Below are 20010 nucleotides of genomic sequence, written 5' to 3' on the forward strand. Positions count from 1 at the left end.
CAGAAGACTGTAACCTCATCTTTGGGCTCAAAGAAAGAACTTTTGCTCTTTAGCCTGCAAGAATGTGATGTTAACCTTAGAGAGGAAGTCAAGATTAGATCTCATGGTAGATGATGATAAATTAGCTTGGCTGGTTTTAAACTAGAGTCTCTTTGGAAAATGACAGGTCCTGCTCTGCATCTGAAAATCTGGCAAGTCAGAGACCATGAAGACAGCTGTTGGGGAAAGGGGGAAGAGTGGATTTTGTATCAGCTGACAGTATGATCGTGGGACTTGGCCAAAGCTCTTGTGAGGCCTTTAGAGCTCTGTCAGAGTGAGTTCATGGTAGAGCTGGTCATCCGGAGGGCGATAGCTCTTCAGGTCAAACCCTGGGGTCTGAACACAAAATTGAGGAATGTAGAAACCTAAAGGAAGCAAAGAAAAACAATATGGAAGTAAGAAAGCACTGTTAAACCCTATGGAAGGGGCAGAACTCATGAAAAACATGGGTGAAAACATATAGCTAAAAAAAGAGAAAAAGGCAAGCTAAAAGTAAAGTGAGCAGTGACTGAGAGAAACAGATTACAATGCAATATAGAAAAAAAAAAAGAGGTTTTGATACACTGTCATTCAGCTGAAAGTGCTGGTTGTGCTGAGAGCCAATTCAAATGTGCAAGCGTGCATTTTACAACTCTTCTCAAGCTGAGAGAAAAGACATGAACAAAAATAAATATAGGTCTCACCACAGCTAAAAATAATACTGATTACAGTAGCCTCGAGAGATTAAGTGAAAACTGTTTTCTGTCCTTTTGGTTGTCCCACTGGTCCCAGAAGTATCCAGTAACACGACATAACTGGTGAATATGTGCTCAAATAGCGCGATTACTCAGGTATTCCCAGATACATATGGTCTCTGAGCCATACCATTCCATAGATCCCATTTCTATCAGAAAGTAACTATTTTGGGAGAGCTTGGAAATTAAAGTAGAATTATATCTGTTAGTTTCCACTTCTAAAGCAGGATACCTTTGCCGTCACAAGTGTGGAAGGAGAAATTAAAGGCTCAGAGGGTAAATTAAAGCCAGTACATGTAAAACCCCTTCAAAAACATTCTTCACAATCTTTCTAAGCAAAAAACACCTCACTTCAAAGTCTGATATGTCCATCATTTGCAGAGCCAGAATTGATGGGGTGATGCTTGGGACCGAGGACTTTTCTACTTTCTTCTCACATACAATTCCTGTGTGCGTTAGACTTCAAAGGAATAGCGCCTTGAGGTGTTAAGCAAGTAGGAATGGGTCTTGTTACACATCTTCACTGATCACATGGATACTTCTTCTCCATAGCTGTGGAGACCAGGAGACCAGTCTGTGTGTACTGGTTAGCCACTCTTCAAATGCATTCACAGGCCTTTTCCTCTGACAACGAACAGTCTAAACAGAAACCAAAAAATGATCTTCAAAATTTTCAGGTGGGAACTTCTAAATGGCATTCTGTGAAGGTGCGCACAGAAACACACACACACACACACACAAATATATTTAATGCACACACAAAAATAACGAAGGTAGATTTTTGTCTCCAGTGCAGTGGAAGTCTCTGTGAACTTCACAAAAGGTTAAAACAGCCAAGAACTGTGGCACAGAGCCACAGTTTTGAACTTCCAGTTTTGAACTGGAAGTCTAACTCTGTGCCCTGCAGTAGAGCTGTGGGTCCAGACTTTTATCCAACCATAATGTGTTTCCTACTTCGTGCGGCACTTTTTATTGTTTGGGTTGAGTGATAGGTGAGAGATGATATGCCCGTTTCACCATGAGTTTCTGGTGTGGCCGTGCAGATTTTTTGGCGGGTGTGTAAGTTACGGAGGTTGCAGCGCTGCTGACAGCCTGCGGTTCTGCAGCTTTTTCGGGGAAAGGATTTGCATTATCTTAGCTTTAATTTTCTTTTTACCAAAACAAAGAGCAGTCAGAGTTGTCATCTGCTCATTACATATTTGCTCCATCATATGTGCAATTTGTCCTGCGGTGTTTTCATATGTGTTCATTTTTAACTTTCAGATACTTCCAAATTCTGACATTTCCTCACTAGCTCAGATTTCCCAGTGTTTTGGAGTACATGGAGTCTCCCATGGCCAACAAAAACCATCCATTTCCTTTCTCATGACAGAAAGGAAGCATTCCTAGGGCAACCAAGGAGCTTGAAAGAGATTCTTATTGAAAGAGGGCATATTTTGTCTGAGTTTGAACCCCAGATATCTTGATTTCTAACAGTCTTTCTCCTACCTCCTCCTTCCATTCCCCAAAAAATAGTATCCATATCTCTGCCTCTCCCCGCACTGAGCTGGGTCTCAAACCACCAAACAGCAACATGGGGAAGGGGCACCCCATGAGGAGCGTGGCCCGTTTCCGGGGGCTGTAGCATTAAAGCCTTTTGTGGGGGAGTACAGATACGAGAAGTTTTTAATTTTTGTTTGGTGAAGTCTTTAACAGCCATGCTGTATTTTTTTTTGCAAGTCATAAACATCGTCATCCAGTGTAATTTCTTTGCAGTCTTTTAATTGATGTCTTAATACAGACTTTCTTTGCTCCCTGCTGACCTGGGAACTCAAACTGAATTAATATTTTGTGGGGTTTTTTTCTTTTTATTTAAGTCCCCGTTTTCACTTAAATTAATACCTAGTGTTACATCATTGCCAGAGGAGTTCTCCATGCTTAAATATGGCAATGAAAATGCCCAGTTGTTTTCCTAAAGCAGTGCTTTCAGTTTATGACTCACTTTGCAGGTCCTATTTGACAGACTGTGCAAACGTCTAGGTACACTCATCTCTCTATTTAACTTATTATATATCAATTTAATGTATCAGTGTAACTATGTTTTGCTAAATGAAGAAAGAAAAAAAAATCACCCCGTATGCTTGAGAGGTTATTTTTTTCTTTATTTTTTAACCAGACATATGCCTAAGGGCAATGTAATAGACTTTTGTAAATTGTTTAGATTTTTATTGCAAAATGGACGTGTTTCAGTAAGAGCTTTTTATATTACCCATTCTCCATTTAGCCTTAACTTGCGAACAGAGATTCTTGGTTTCATCCTTACGGCCATCTTTTGGGTTTGTAACTTGATTAAGAAATGGAAGTTGATATTGTTAACTTGTCTAGAAGCTTATTTTTCTGTGTTATCATTCTATATACTAAATATCTATATATATGTGGAAGCGATAAACATTGTATGGTATTGGAAATGTGTTTTCATCCTGAACTAATTCTCTATAATTTCTTACTGTCTCCAGAACCTTTCGTATTCTGTCCCATAAACATCATATCTAACTCTGCTAAATACCATATACTTACTGAATACATAAAACATTATTCCAAGGACTGACGTTTTTATCATAGCAGTTGTGAGTATAGATGTGCAAACAAATGACTTATCATTTTAAGTAAAAAATAGAAGTATTTTCCATAGCTAGTATATTTTTGTATAACAGAAAACAAAACTTTTGGGCTTTGAGAAGATTTGTGTCTGTATAATATTTTTATATACTGTATAATATTTTTATATAAAACTGCAGCAGAAACAACAAATACCACTACAAAATGAAAAAAAATCAAGTGATTATGTTTTGAAAACATTGAAATGTCTTAATTAAAAAAAAAAAAAGTTTAATGATTTTTTCTCAGGCACACGTATTCGATAAATTTGACTCAAGTTCACAATTCCAAGCTTCATTCCTTGACGAAACAAATACTTGAATAGAATTCTTGCCCAGACCTACTGTGCTCAAATGAAAAATACAAACTTGACTGAGAAAAATATTCAATGTGATTGAACATACAATTTTTTCTTTTCTCTTTCCTCAGATCAACTGGTAGAGAATATGCTCTGAAAATAATCAAAAAAAGTAAATGTAGAGGAAAAGTAAGTACAAAAAAATCATATGAGACCAAAAGCTTAATTTTTTTTTGAAGAAACATTTTGTGAGAGATCATTTTGGAAAGCTGTTGGTACTTTTCTTCCTGGCAAGTGTTAGAATCTTTTTGGTTGAAACCTTTGCCTGGCTTCTGGAGACCCTTGGAGTATAAGAGGCTGCAGTGTGCCTTTCTAGATGCTTGCGTTGATTCTCCACTTGGTTGTTTGTGTGTGGGTGCACTCACTCCCCTTGCTCATTACCCCTGTAATTACATCCTCTAGCTTTCATAATCACAGATGTTATAGAAAACAGAAAAATAATACTAGTAATTATAATAACACCAGTCACTACATCAAATAGTATGCAAGGCTAATCAAATTGATATCAGTTTTATACTAAGTGAATTTCTGTTAGCTTTTGAAATCTATAACAAAAGGTTCTCTGAGAAGATGCTATCATATTTTTAAATGGAAAGATTTTGTACTGGAGAAAAAATTTTAGAAGCTTCCATATTTAACTTTTCTCTGCATCAGAAACTTGTCTTTTCCTCCATTTCTTTTTCTATGTTCTACTCTCTGTTCTTCTTTCAGTTATCACACTGGTGTTGTTTCTAGATGTGTTCCTTTCATATTGCTGGAGGCAACATCTGTTACCGTTTTAAAAAACCCTGAAGAATCCATGGAGGTCCCAGTCGTCTCTGTGTTTTCCACTGTACAGCGAAGGTGAGAGTTTTTCCCACCAACCCGTAGTCATTAAAGATTTCTTTTGTGTGGCAGGAGCACATGATCCAGAACGAGGTATCTATTTTAAGACGAGTCAAGCATCCCAACATTGTCCTTCTGATTGAGGAGATGGACATGCCGACTGAGTTGTACCTTGTCATGGAACTTGTAAAGGTGAGTATTTTGGAGATAAGCTGCTTCTTAAAAATTGATTCAACCATATTCAGAAATGTCATTGATACCAAAGCTTACCAAAAATCGTGGAATGACAGAATAATTTAGAATGGAAGGAAGGTCTGAAGGTAGTCTTGTCCAGCACCCTACTGAAAGATGTGTAACCAACTGTCAGATACTTTTTATAGATTTAAAATGCTTCAAATCTTTCTGTAAACCACACTCAGAATTGCTCTATGGACAGTACTTCAGAGATCCCCAGTTTTATTTGCTCTCCTAAAAGAATTCTCTTCAAAAAGTTTTATCTTTAAAAAATACATCTGCCTGGAGGTGAGCTGCAAATATACCCAGTCTGAATAGCTGTAAATATTAGTCTTCGAAATTCAATATTCTTTCATAAAATAGTTTAATTAAATTTCATTAATTTATGTTAAATGTAAACAATATTACCTGTACTTTTTCTCTACTGATTTATATTAAAACATTGTCAAGTTTGCATCCTTGATAATAATTTAAATTTAAGCTGGAGGAGGGGGGAGGTGAAAGAGAAAATCCTTCTATTTAAAGCATAATTCTATTTTGAAAAGTAAGTTTGCAAATGCAGCATTTTATGTCTGTGGTCCTATTTATTTCTTCATAGTAACTTCCAGATCTCATGCATTTATTTCACTTGCCAGTGGAATTTTTACATATTCAAATTGGATTATGAAACTCAGACCAGGCCATCCCTTGCCCCTATACTGTCAACAGTGAAGTGCGTGAAGTATGGATTTAGCTCTCGGTTCTGGTACTAATACACAAGTATGTCACTGTGCATAAAAGACGGTAAAAATACATTTGAGCAAATTGTCTAAATTAGGACAGAAAACCACTGAGGACATTTTGTCCTCCATATTTATTTTAACAGAATACACCTGTTTGTCACATTGACTAATGGAATTAGGGATTCTCCTTCCTTCCACAGCTGTTCTGTGCGCAGGAGGTCTTTCCAGCAGCCATCTCCATTTCTGTGTCTTGATCAAGGCAGCTTTTCATGCCTACACCTGGGAAATCCACAGTTCTAAGAGTTTAAGTACAACGATGACAATAAAGCTGTGCAGCATCAGCGTCATTTCCGTGCAGTCCTGTTGTATGTGCACGCTCAACACTTGTGAGCAAATCAGGCACTCTGAACCCTGGCAGCTAGATCACTTCCACTTATCTTAAGTGTGTGGTCACCTTCAGTAGACATCCTCTGTATCCCTGGTTAGAAACAGGCACCACCAGAGGTCGTGAGAGAAAGCAATTTTGGCAAGCAGGATTGTTATCTGCTTTGCACTGGTTGTAGGTGGAGATTAGGGGATGTTTTTAATGTAGGCACCTCCTTGAGATGTTAGATAGGATTGATCCCAGGTACAAGTGTTTCTTAAAGAGTGTCTCAAGCTCTGCGCTGGAATTGGAAAGCAAGGAGAATGAAAAGTCTTTAGTTTGTTCTGTTATCTCCTGTGCTCTGGCAGCGCAGTGATACAAGCTGTTTCCAGTGTGGAGCTGCACATCCTTGCTCTCCGCAAAGTCGCTGTGCCATACAGGCAAGGGAGGCTGTCAGGTGGGGCCCATGGGTGGGGGGACACAGATCTTCCCTGTCCTTGTGGCAGGCTGGTTAACAGCCATGGTTAACAGCCTTGTTAACCATGAGAAGCTCAAACTATTCTCCACAGCTCAGGAGATGGCAACGTTGTCCTCTTAGGTTGGAGTCTCCCTGATGCCCTCCTTGGCTTGAGTGGTGCCATGGTCCAGCTAACCCTGCTGTCCACCACCTTCAAGTTCTGAGGAAGCACACTGGGAAATGCTGGTGGCAAGGAGCTGACAGGGTACCTGGCATCCCTGTTTAGTCTTTTGTGGAGAGGTTAAACCCTAAGAAGAAACTCAAAATACTGGCACTCTTCCATACCACGAATCGCTCTATGTAGCCAGTCCTGGAAGAACTTTCCCACCTTCTTCATAGTCACAGCCCTCTCGGGGAGTTGGACTAGATGATCTCTAGAGGTCCCTTCCAACTCTGAAGATTCTGTGATTCTGAAGATTCTGTGATTCTCCCACACTCGGGAGTGCAACGTGAAATAGCACAGCTTCAGATCAGATGCCATTAGCTGTCTAACACTATTTTAGTCGTAATTACGTCTCTTTTATGTGATAAGTGGGCTCACTCTGAGACCCATGCTACTGCAGGTTTTTCCCAGTGTCCGTGAGAGCTTGTTCAAAGGTACCTCAGTACTCTTGCACAGCCTTGTAATCTACTGTAGCCACGGCTCCAGCCTGCATTGACAAATCCTTCATCTTGGCCCCATGAGGTGTGCTAAGAAGTAAAAGCTGTGCCTTGTCTAACATGCCAAGCCATAAGCACATAGCTGGCTTTATGGGTGCAACCTGCTGTGCTGTTCGTGCTTGAAAAATGTTCAAACTGTAGTCCCTGGTGGATTTTTAATCAATGTCCTACTCTGCTAAATAAGAGGGGAGGGGACCGAAAACTCTTACAAAATAACTAGCCTAAAAGATGCATATAAAGGAAACCATCCATTATATTCACTTTCTGGAAAAATCTGTTTTCTTGCAGTCTTTCTTCTTTACTCTTCAGGATTGCTGCCCATGCTAAGATATTTATGCTTTTAGTTATGCTTTAGAAGGGCTTTGTAGACATCTCTGTAGGTCAGGTATCTGAGAGAGCACTGTTTGAATGTTCTTTCCTTTTATGTGGAATAATAGAAGATATTTAGAATATCCTAATCCTGGGAATTTAACTTTGTTTCTTTGAAGCAAACATCTATTCCTTAATATTTAATTGGCGGGGGGTGGGGGGTCGGGAAAGGCCTTGTTATACTCTATGGGCACCAGGGAAGGTATTTCTGGAAAGACATTAATTGTTAATTCACCGATTGCTGCCTATGACCATTTCATAGCGCACACTGTTAGAATTGATTAACCATCTGTTATTGACTGCCTTTTGAAGACCTGACTTTAAATCAAACTCACAGACAGGAAAGAAATTCAAGGAGAAAAGGCTTGATAACTGCGGAGCACGGTTTCAGTTAATACCACCCTGCATTAATTGGCAGTAACATGTTTGACATAAGTGGCTGCTGCAAATACTGCCCTCACCTCCTGGCAGATAGGCCATTCATTGCTTTGTAAAGTGTAAGAAAAAGCACTTCATAAATACAAATATAAACACATTGCAAGTGGTGCTTGTAAAAGGAAGCAAGGACCTGGTTTCTGGCACGTTGCCTTTTTACACAGCGAAACAAAATTGTTATTCAAACCTAACAGGGGTTTGGCCAATTTAACAAGCAAGATTTATTGCAGAGTTTCCTTTACTGCTCCAGGATATGATTTCACTTTTGCAGAAGAAAAGAGAGATTATATCATTTACATAACAAGGTAATAAATAAATAATTGGTTACTGTACTTCCAAGTACACTTCCTCATGTGCACAGATGATAAAAACTGCCTTCAGATGTTACTGGTCCCATTTCACTCCAGAACAGGGGATTTAAGACTGAAATGTCATCCTGAACTCACCCCTTGTGCCTGAGTAAATGATAGTGACCTGCTGTGCGAATCGGCTAAGCAGAACCTTGCAGGTTAAAGTGCTCTTCAGGGAAAGGGAGGTCTGAAAACAATTCTGCCTGATATAGCTGTCAGCTCCGTTAACTCTTTGCAGGATACCGCCTCTCTTTTAACTGCAGAGAATCCCACAGACTAAATATGTGCCCTTTTTTCTTACCAAGCTACCTGCTAAGAAACTTTACCGAGTAAAGTAGGCTGCTTAACTGGAGAAAACGATTCTGCTTCAAATTGACTTGACTCTCTTAATGTGCTCTGCAGCCTCTCTCTTTTTCTGAGTTTGGTTTCTCTTGCACATGAACAGTTGTTCTTTTTCATCTGACTTGACTTTTCCCTTCTCTTTTTAAGGTTCAGCTTCTTTCCTTCTCTCCTCTCAGATCTCAGCTCGCTCTGTTTTCTTTGTTTGGAGGCAGATCCTTTGCTGATGTTATTGACACTTCTCCTGAGCATCTGGAACATATTAGATAAGACCAAAGATCTGTCTAATCCACTACCTCATGTTAAAAAGCAGCTGGTACAGGGGCTTCACAGGAAGGAGCTTAGGGAAGACAGATTATTTATCCCACATATTTTGCCACATGCTGATATCTAATACTTAGGGATCAGGTAATGCCATGAAGTACATGGTATTGTACTTTTGCCAAATATTTGGCCTTTCTCTCTAATCCTCTATCTGGTTTAGTTTGGCCTTTTATTCCTCCTTTTCCTTGACACTGTGTATCTTCATGTATCTTGATCAGTGACCAGCCAGAGCCAGAGGTTTTGATGCACTCCAGATTTGACGATGGTTGGCTGCAAGCAGTTTCCAAAGCTGGGGTTTTGCATCCTCAGTGGGAATAAACCTGCCCTGGCAGACTTCATCTGCACCTCAGCAACGCAAAATTTTTAATAGTTTAGGTTTTTTTAACAAGTAATGACTGTTATCTCAGATTTGAGTCTTTGATGGTTGTCTTTTCCTACTTTTTTCTCTGTAGCTGTGATTCCTGGAAATATTCTTTTTCTGTTTCTTCACCCTCCTCCTTTCTCTTAGTGAAAACAATGTTTACTCTGGAGCCGAGCCTTAAAAAAAACAGCAAATAACTTGAGGCTGTTGATAAAATCATGACAGTTGGCAAAGCTGGGATTTCTCTGTTGCCTTCAGAAAATACCTACTTTTTCTTTAAAAGACAGTCTCCTGTGATTTTTTTTCTTGATGTTTTGACTGCAGCAGGGATTTTTTGCATTGTTATTCCAGAATTATCCTTTCCTTCTTTTTTTTCTTGTTTTTGTTGGTCTTTATGTTGGTGTTTTCTTTATGGTGCTGCTTTGATTTCGGCCGAAGGCCCAATACCTCTGAGTAGTATCTCCAAAAGATGTTTGTTTTTCCCTCCACTCTGTCAAGCTTCCTCCTTAATCTCTTCTTTAAACTTATTTTTTTGGTCTTTCTCCAAGCACTTACGTGTTCTTCTGCCCACTTGCCAGCTCAGCTCTGGAAATACAGTCCAAATGTCATGGATACCTCAGGTCCTGGTGAAGATCATTTCAACTTTGACTTCTACTTATTTTTCCTTCTTGTCTTCTTTCCTTCTTTCTCTCTTGTTTTCTTGTTTTTCTTTCATTGGCAGTAGCTTTTAGCTGAATTTGACAGCACAATGAGCTGGAAATGGGACAAGCTGCCATCTGTACTTGAAGCTGTGGTGAAATACCGATGTTAATTCTTAAATGTCTTCCAGTATGATTGTCTGACATACATGCTGGAAAGTTCTTCAGTATTAGCTGCAAGAAGCATCACACTACCAAAAACTTCACATCTTGTGTAGAGGAAGTGGTTTCCAAAATCCACGTTTTCAAAGTTTTATGAGATGGAAACAAACTTTTAAAATACGCTAGCAGTGATGAAACATAGCTGGTTTGAGTTTTACTAAGAGTTCCTTTGCCCTTCTGGAATTCAGTGAGGCTTTGGGCAAAAATTTGATGTTGGCCTGGCTGCGATTGTAATAAAGAGTGGCAGGGGTTGGTATGTGGCATTGTGACAGGCAAGTGTGTAGGCGTGCCAGAAATTTGCAACAGAGGCTCTGAACACACAGGTTGGCAAGTGCTGGGCATGTTACAAAAGCAGCAGCAGGTGGGAAGGGTTTGCGGTAGAGACTCCGGCCTCTTGGCTGACCAACTAAGCCATGAGAAATGGTTCTGAATTACTGATATGTTCAGCTGCCATTATGGGGGATGTCATCACAGTACCCATAGTTTATAGCTGCCGTGAAACTGTGCTGCTCTTCCCTCCTTGTCCTCCTCCTCTATAAATGATGCTCCTTGATCTTCCATAAATTTCTCAGTTATTTCACAAACAGTGTTGCTTATATGCCATGGTCATTTTCCTCCAGGGAGGAGATCTTTTTGATGCTATTACTTCCACCAACAAATATACAGAGCGTGATGCCAGCGGGATGCTTTACAACCTGGCCAGTGCCATCAAATATCTTCACAGCCTGAACATTGTCCACAGGGATATCAAGCCGGAGAATCTACTGGTAAGTGAAAATTCAGCTTTTAGTATTGTTGATAACTTGGGAGTGTGTGAGAGAAGGTCTGCGCTTCTCCCTCCCTCCCTCCACACACCCCCCAAGTGTATTTCAGTCTCTTAAGTCATTGGTCTTTTAATTTTAACCTTAGCAATGTAAAGCTCTCCTAAGAATAACAGCTGTCACAAAAAGTAACATAAACTGGTATGTCTAGACTGTTCCCCAGAACACAGCAGCAGAGTTGTTCCAGTGATCGCCAGAAGTGATCTTTTAGTAAGCTGCAGTATAATTTCAAGCTTCTCATAAATACAAAGGTGTTCTGTCCTCAATAGACTATTCTGTACTGCTGTAGCTGCCTAAGTAATTAGCAGCAGTTCAGTTTTACAGACATGGTGGGCGTAAATGTTGTGCCCTGATTGTGTAGTGCGTCAGAACACAACCAGGAAGAGACTTCAATGTCCTTCCTTTCCCTGCTGTGTCTCCCAAGTTATCCTATAACACTTTTTATTAAGCCACTTTCCCAAATAGTCTAAATCTTCTTTTTCATGACTGAATCTGTACCCACTGAAGACAATGAAAAACATACCCTTCTGAGAATTTTGCTCTCTTGAATGCAGCAACTGTGTTCTCCGACTGACATTTCTTCTGAGAATTTAATTTCTCCTGATTATTTCGCCATTCTCTGAATTTTCCCGCATTTGCTGACATGTTCCAGTATCAAGATGTCCCAATTCGCCATATATTCTGCAACCATAAAGCAATGTTTAAGATACCTAGAATACCAGTTCTCTCAACTGTGTGCTCTCTGCCATGACTTAGTGCATTTAGTCCTGCTTGACGCTGGAGAGGTTTTATGGGAAAGTTGACTCAAGTAGATCTTACTAAACTTCCAGGGAGTGGGATTTTCACAATTGAGGTTGCTCTAATGGCAGGTGCCTTGATAGTTCTGGGTGAGGAAGTAGCCTGCCCTCGTTTTCCAGAAACTGCTAAAAACATGTTGGGTAGAAGTTTCCCTAGACACGGATGATTGATGCTCCTTTTGCAGCCCTTGTGCTGGTGTTCATAGGTGGCTGCGTCCAGAAGTTATAGCAATCCCAGGCCAGACTCATTAATGCCGTGACTTGGAGCGCGCAGGAGGGTTGTGGTCTGGGGCAAGGCCTGCCCTGCTGCTGGCTTGACGTGCCTCTAAATGCCTGAAGTCTGACAGCAGTGGAATGAAGCTTTTTGGGGGCAGAGAGAAAAGTAGGCAGGAGGTGGGGGCAACACAGAGAGGATTAGATTTGCTTGCCCAGCCAGATAATTGCCATTATCTCTGGTGATTACCCACTATCAGGAATGAGCACACTGTTTGCATTGTAGCTGAATGGTTTCTGAGTGATTTTTCCAGTGTTGTGTGTATGTAAAGGTCCTATGTTGATATCGACACTGAGCTTAACCTCTTGCAGCATCCTAACTCTCAACAGCCAGCATTTTTAGTCACCAATTATATTAATTCTCTAAGGTTTATCAGGTCCTTGAAAGAAACAAACGCTGTTTTAGAAGAGTGCTTTGGAACCAGCCGTACCTGCGTTCTGACCCTGTCTCTGACACTGTCTGGCTGTGGCCTTGCTGTCTCTTGGCCTTTCTGCTTTTATCTTATCTGTCAAACGGGATGAGTAGTTCCTTGTATCACAAGATTGTAATTAGGGTTATTTTTGTAGCATTTATAAAACACTTGCAAAATGCCATATGGGTCTTTGCCTTTCTCTTGCTAAAGACCTTCTACTTGCCTCCTGTAGCCTGCCTTTTGCTTGCAGCTCTCTAATACTTCACGTGGACACGGCTGTATTTTTGCCTTGTTCTTGTGATTCACGCCATTACTGTCACAGTCTTGCACCCGCAAACCCTGGTAGTTTTGTTACAGCAGGTTCTCCTGGCCACCGATGTGACAATCTGCCCTTTCCCCTCCGCCCTTTTCCTACCCGCAGGTTGTAGCTTTAGGTTTAGGGGAGCCTGTAACAGGCCTGCCCGAAGCGGAGCAACTAACTGGGGGGGCATCATCTACCCTGATCAATGTGTGCCCCAATGCTAACAGCCCCATTAGCAGGAAAAAACAACAGGGAGGATGAGCAAGGCCTGACAAAAGCTATAGAGTTACTACAGGAAAAATACCGGGGCGGGGGGAGGTTAAGGGGAACGTGCTGCTCTGGGGGGGGGTGCCCAGAGGATGATGCTCATCTGGAGCCTCCTTATTGCATCTCTTCCCAGCTCCTGGGAGAACTTTCCCTTTCACCTCCCTCTTTCTCTCCTTTGGTTTTTCCTTTTCCTCAAAAGTAACTTTCACCCTTAGAGCAGATGTGTGCCATCAGATATAGACACTGCTGACAAATCTTTGCTTTTGTGAACCTGTCTCAAACATCCTATATGCAACACCAGTTATTTCTGTAAGTGCTTAAATATTCCTTATTATCCTCAAGGCATTCCAAGCCCAGCTAACAGTCGACTGTCCAAGAGTTCAGGGTATGCTGAATACCTGTGATTTTTTAGCATTTTTTTTTTGTTCTCTAGAGAGCGTCTTCCATGTTTTAATTGGAACATTTTTCATAATTGCTGCTATTTAGCACGTTTATTTTGTCAAGTCATGAGATGTCTTTATAGCCATATAATAAACCCTAGAGAACAACTTCTCTGACTGTTGCCATCTGCACTGATCACAAGAGCAGCTTAGAAAATACTGACAGTCTTTATAGTAATAGGATACATATGGTGGCACACAATTATGTGTGGCTGCATTCAATTAGTGTTGTACAATTACACAGTTTTATTGCTTAGTTAAAACAGTGAAAGCCCTACATAGTGGGTAATTTGCACTAATCCCCATTTCTTTAATTGCCCTTCAGTATTTAAATGCAGAGGAACATATATAGCGTTTGTTCTGAATAACATGAGCACTAAATTATCTTTCACATTCCTTGACTGGCAAGTAACATACCACAACTTCACATTGGGCTCCTTTTTATATGGAGTTATAACAGGGTGAGGAAAAGTGACTTTCTTCAGTTTTACAAGTCAACTGAAGTAGTTTTCCAAGGAAAGTAATTCCTGGAAACAGATGGGGCAAAATACTAGAAAATACACAGTACCAAACTTTCTGCATGGGTAAATATTGCCAAACAAGCCTTTTCCATAATTAACTTTTAGGATATATGTGTCGTACAAGGTGTGGTCTGTTGAAGGAGAGAACTTAGGAACGTTCACTAGGTTAACACAACTCTGAGAGAGCTTTGTTAAAGACAACCGCATGAAATAGAATATGAGATGCTAATTAGACTGGATTTAGCTCTTGATGTCTAAGTGCACACTTTACATTTTTCAGCAAGTGAATATTTAAAGCTCTAGTCTCTAGCCTTTAATTAAAACTGTTGTTGAAATTAGATTTATTACTGCCATTTCAGAGAGCACTTTCTTTAGTTTCAGGAACCAGATGTATTTAACAATCTGTGTTTTTAATAAAACCATAATTGCTTTTTTTTTTTTTTTTTGTCCCCCAGTGCTTTTCTGTAAGCCTATCTTTTTTTTTCTGGCTTAGTAGCAGAGAAATGTGAATCCATATCAAATTGCTGGTTTCTCTTAAAGATCCCATTGTATTATTAAAAATAACATGAGCAAAGGAGAATAATTTTGGATATTCTGAATGTCTGCTTGTGGCTGTATCACCTGGTAGGAGGCATTCAGGACAGAGAGGGGTTTTCTCTCTAGGCAGGACTAATGTTAACAGGTGAGAAACTAGGGGGGGCTGTATAATATAGCTAATTATATTGAGCTATAGTAGGTCTGTAGCAATCAGTGGCGAGAGACTTCAAGATTTTATTTTCGCACCAAGGGAAATGTTCAAGGGTCCATTGTAGAATTTATTGTATTTTTGTAAGAAAAAAATCATGATTTTCCTCTGCAAACAGTTGTAGATAAATGTGATTTCCGATGTAGGACTGGCTGGTCAAGATGGGTATTAAGGATGATTTTGGTTTTGATTGTGAAGTATGATGACTTCTAATTTTCCTCAGTGTTACTGATGATTGTTGTCCGGATATCACTATTGGTGAGCCAGACTGCATGGAGCTTTGATTTGGGTTGCAAAATAATGAAGTGATGCATCTATACTTTAAGAAGGCCTCCTGTAAACTGTTTCCATTTTTTAAGGTGCTGTTGTGGAAAACAGCATTAAATTTCATCGTAAACCGTTTCAAAATAGAAAGCAAGAACCCAAACCAGCAGCTGGATTAAAGAAAGACTGACAGTCTAGTATGTAATTTAGATACATTTTAGTCTTTTTTATTTTAAACCTTTTTTGGTAAGTTTTCAGTGTTTTCAGGTTTGGGGTTGTCCTTTTGCCTTGGGCCAGCTTCTAAAATTGTGTATTTTTTACTGAAGTTTCTGGCTTTTTTCTTGTGACTGTATCTTAATCTCCCTTTGCAACCATAAAAACCCATGAAAGATCATGTTGGTGCTGTGAAGACCATGTTTTAAGACAGTATTTTCATGTATACTCATTAACAGCAACATGATGATGATGGTGCTAACGTACCGCTAAGACACTGATTGGTGTTTAACAGTCATCCAAGGAGAGGACAGTGTTTCTAGGTGAAATAGTCCAGCCAGGTTTGCATCTTGTGACTTCAATACGCAGAGAAGAATCTGTTGGTGCTATCAGTGTAGTTACTGTTGTGTTATCTAAGAAGCTGAAATTCCCGTGCAAGCCTTTAAGCTCTGTGCAAGTAAAATGAATAAAATCAAAAACCCTACACTGTGAATTGTCTGTCAGTGGGGAATTAACCTAGGAATGTCACTGCGGGAAGGTCAGATCTTTGCTTCTGGGCTTCAGCTTCTAGCAAGGAGTAAGTCCTTTGTTGTCCAGGTAGCGAGGTAAGTCTTTCCCAGACACCTTGAGTGCATTCAAGGGAAGCTGTCCAAAATGGCTGGGAATTTTCAAAGCATGGAGAGAAGTATGTTGTTGGTAAGGAGTAAAAAAAAAAGACTGTAAATTAGAAAGAACATTTCAGGCAGTTAGTAAATGATATAGTTGTTACCTTGGTGGTATCGTGTTAAACCTTTGAATTTTCCTCCTGATTTAGGTTTATGAACACCAAGATGGAAGCAAGTCCCTGAAGCTAGGAGACTTTGGACTAGCAACGATTGTGGATGGACCTCTATATACTGTTTGTGGGACCCCAACATATGTAGCTCCAGAAATCATTGCTGAAACTGGGTAAATCACTTTTAGTGATGATTCCTCGATGTGTACACAGTGGAGCATGTTCTTGCCAGTGTGCCAGTCAGGAGTTCTTGCAATTAAGATTTTTATGCTGCCTTTGCTTGGGTATGATGCTGAATCATGGCTCATAAAACAATTTAGTTGGAAGGGACCTCTGGAGACTATCTTGTCCAAACCAGCTCAGAGCACGGCCAACTTTGGAGTTTTATCAGGTTCCTCTGCCAGTTGTTGGCCTCAAACTTCTTAGCTTAACACTGAATTACTAACTAGCCATTTGCAGATACAATAAAAGTAATTCTTAAGCTGCCCCAAGAAACTCCTAACTACTGTTCACTTGATTTTATTTCGTTATCACGTACTGTCCTCTTCTTTTGATTTGTTCCACGGAGTAAATGCTTGCTGGCTTGAGCAGCCTGTGTCACCTATGCAGGCTTCATGTTGGTAGGCATCACTCTCTAGCTCAAGAATAAAGTACGATGTCGTCTGTGCACTCCTACATTCTGACCTAGTGTAGTTTTAAGACGTAAATGTAAAAAAGATTTGAACATGGCATTAGGATAGGTAGGTAGGACATAGAGAAAGTTCATATGAGAATAGATAAGAAATTATTAATAATTCTGAAAAATTAATAATTCTGAAAAATTCTGAAAATAATTCTGATAATTCGGTTCTTGTACTGTAGTTCATAGGAGTCAGATGTCTCTAACCATGTCTCTCACACTTCTAGATATGGCTTGAAGGTGGACATCTGGGCAGCGGGTGTGATTACTTACATCCTGCTCTGTGGTTTCCCTCCGTTCCGTGGGTATGGACTGATCTATTTAACCATCCTTGTTCTGTGAATTGGTCCCTGTGCTGCTTTTGCATTAAGCCCTAGAAAAAGTTCTCTGCTCATAGGGTTTGTTTTTTCCGGTGCTCTGCATAGTAATTTACACAAACCCCATAAATGTCTGTGATTTTACTGTAAAATCTCTGTCTCGTGTTTGTTTATTTTAGTTTAAACTTCATTGCATTACAAAACAAGACCCTCCATTACGGGTTCTGGGTGCCTTTGCCTGATGTTTAAAATACACAGTGAAATAAGCATCTTCTGTCATGGACCAAATACAACATATTTTGTGGTCGGTAAAAGGTAATTAAAATGTAAGCCACTTAATAAGGACGTGTCAGATCTTCTCTCCCCCTCAGAGCAATTGCAAAGTTGTTGACAATCCTAAAGAAAAGCAGATTACCTCAGAAAGAATGTACAATGCACTTTGTCTTACGGTCTCACCGTTCACACCCATGGTTGCATGCCTGGGGGGAATCAACAGCTTCCAAAAGCGTACTAAGGGATGACCAGTTAAAAGCACTTTCAAGAAGCCTGATGAAACCAGCTCTGGAAATAATTTCTTTGTGGGTTTTGTTGTTGTTTTTGTTTGGTTTTTACTTTACAGAAGTGGAGATGATCAAGAAGTGCTTTTTGATCAGATTTTGATGGGACAGGTGGATTTTCCAGCTCCATATTGGGACAACGTTTCTGACTCTGCAAAGGTGGGATTTATAGTTGATGATAACTTTCTTCTCCAATATTATTCCCAGTGCCAGTATCTAATGTGTGTTGTTCTTTCACCGTGCTGTATTTGACATGTCTCATACATCTCCTGCTACACCTATAAATTCCTCTGGGTTACCAAGTATGTTTGATCACTGTCTGTCTGTTAGACTCCAGCTGGTTCTGAAATGAGCCCCATCTCTGTATGATGTACTTACACAACAGAGACACCAGCAGCCCTTACTGATCAAGAAAAATTTTAGGTAACTTTGCTTGACCTACACTTAGCTTGAAAGCTCCCTGGGAGCGTGCTTTGTATGTATTTATGATGGGGACCAGGTACCAACCTGGAGCCTTTGGATATTGTATAATAATATTATAGGGAGGCTGTTTTCCCCTTTTTAATCCCATTAAATGATATGTCTGTTGTTTCTTTCTGTCCAAGAACCAGGCTTCACATTGCCTGTAACTCCTTGTTGTTGTCAGCGTGGTATGAAATACAGACTTGCTCTGGCCCCCAGCTCATGGTCTGTAGCCTCTTGGCACAGGACACAAAGGATGTAGGTAGAGCTTGAGGTGTGCTGAGGCAGATACAATCCTTTTCAGATCCTGACAGAGTTCATTATTCTTGCAGAACAGATCAAGTCTTTTAACTCTCATTAGTGCGTTGGAGCAACGGTTTAACTCACAGATTTTCTAGGGATCTGGCATTCACTATAGTCACGTGTATAAATATATATATCCATCCAGCGTGACCTAGACAGGCTGGAGAGCTGGGCAGAGAAGAACCTAATGAGGTTCAACAAGGACAAGTGTAGGGTCCTGCACCTGGGGAGGAAGAATGTCAGGCACCAGTATAGGTTAGGGGTGGACCTGCTGGTAGACGGTAAATTATCCATGAGCAAGCAATGTGCCCTTGTTGCCAAGAAGGCCAACGGAATTCTGGGCTGTATAGGGAAGAGTGTGGCCAGCAGGTCAAGGGAGGTCATTCTGCCCCTCTACTCTGCACTGGTGAGGCCACAACTGGAGTACCGTGTCTGTTTCTGGGCTCCCCAGTTCAAGAGAGACAGTGAACTACTGGAGAGAGTCCAGCGTAGGGCAACAAAGATGATGCAGGAATTGGAACATCTTCCTTATGAGGAAAGGCTGAGAGAGCTGGGACTCTTCAGCCTGGAGAAGAGAAGGCTGAGGGGAGACCTTATTGATGTTTACAAGTATCTGAAGGGTGGGTTTAAGGAGGATGGAGCCAGGCTCTTCTCAGTGGTTCCCACTAACAGGACAAGGGGTAACAGGCACAAGCTGGAACATAGGAAATTCCCATCAAATATGAGAAAAACTTCTTTACAGTGAGGGTGACAGAGCACTGGAACAGGCTGCCCAGGGAGGTTGTGGAGTCCCCTTCTCTGGAGATTTTCAAGACTCGCCTGGATGCAGTCCTGAGTGATGTGCTCTAGGCAATCCTGCTCTAGCAGGGGAGTTGGACTAGATGATCTCTAGAGGTCCCTTCCAACTCTGAAAATTCTGTGATTCTGTGATTCCATGGTATATAGAGAGATAATACATATATGTATGTACAAAAAATAAAAAGCCAAACCCATAAAACTATTCATATGGTTATCCTGTAGATAAGTGCTTCATTTCTGCCAGTTTACTTCTGTAGCCTGTAAGGCAAATCCAGGGAAAACTGTCTTCCTGTTCCTTTCAATGTGACAGCATTTAATTAATCACCAAAAAAAATATGAAATTTGGAGGTGGAGGCAGGTAATGAGAGTAGCGTTCTACATTCTGAATCTCCATTCTTCGGAGAGTTCCATCCTGCTTTTACAGATATGTAGGAGGGTGATCAGGACTAGCATTTTGGCCTGTTAACTAATGAGGTTAATGAATGTGATACAGTCATAGAGTTGGAAGAAGTCCTCTAAGTCGCATCGTTGTATTGTAGCAGGTTTTATTTCGTAGCATCATAAATGAGAACTCTGCAAGTCCTTTGCCAATAGTGTTCTCCTGTGAAACTCCTTCCAAATAGTTCAGTCTAAAATTTCTGGTTTGAAGCATTAGCCTATTCATTTAACTTCTCCTTGTCACTAAGAATTACTAACTTTGGTCTTTGGTGATACCCCTTTATTTGCTGTCATATTGCCATCCTGTTTTCTGTGCACTCCACTCACTGATGGAATTAGATCTATGTTTATTTACATGCTAGTTGAAAACTAGGCAATTGCAGAGGAAATCAGAGGATGAAAAATTATGGTTTTAAGTTTGTTTTTTTTTTAATATCTTCTATGTCATTTATGCAAGAGCTTAAAGTAAAATTCTAGATTTGCTGGCTTTTTTCCTAC

The 20010-nt window shown here is 40.3% G+C and overlaps 1 protein-coding gene across 4 annotated transcripts in view; it reads left to right on the top strand.

Moving 5' to 3' along the window:
• DCLK1 (doublecortin like kinase 1) overlaps positions 1–20010 on the top strand; it is a 251623-nt gene that overhangs the window by 203575 nt on the left and 28038 nt on the right. For all 4 annotated transcript variants that reach the window (XM_074567548.1, XM_074567541.1, XM_074567555.1 and 1 more), the window contains 6 exons: positions 3840–3897; positions 4666–4785; positions 10749–10895; positions 15998–16131; positions 16865–16942; positions 17574–17670. In XM_074567548.1, the coding sequence (XP_074423649.1) occupies positions 3840–3897; positions 4666–4785; positions 10749–10895; positions 15998–16131; positions 16865–16942; positions 17574–17670 (634 nt within the window). The remainder of the gene's footprint in view (positions 1–3839; positions 3898–4665; positions 4786–10748; positions 10896–15997; positions 16132–16864; positions 16943–17573; positions 17671–20010) is intronic.

The sequence above is a fragment of the Larus michahellis genome, chromosome 1 (assembly GCF_964199755.1).
Source record: "Larus michahellis chromosome 1, bLarMic1.1, whole genome shotgun sequence".
Lineage (NCBI taxonomy): Eukaryota > Metazoa > Chordata > Aves > Charadriiformes > Laridae > Larus > Larus michahellis.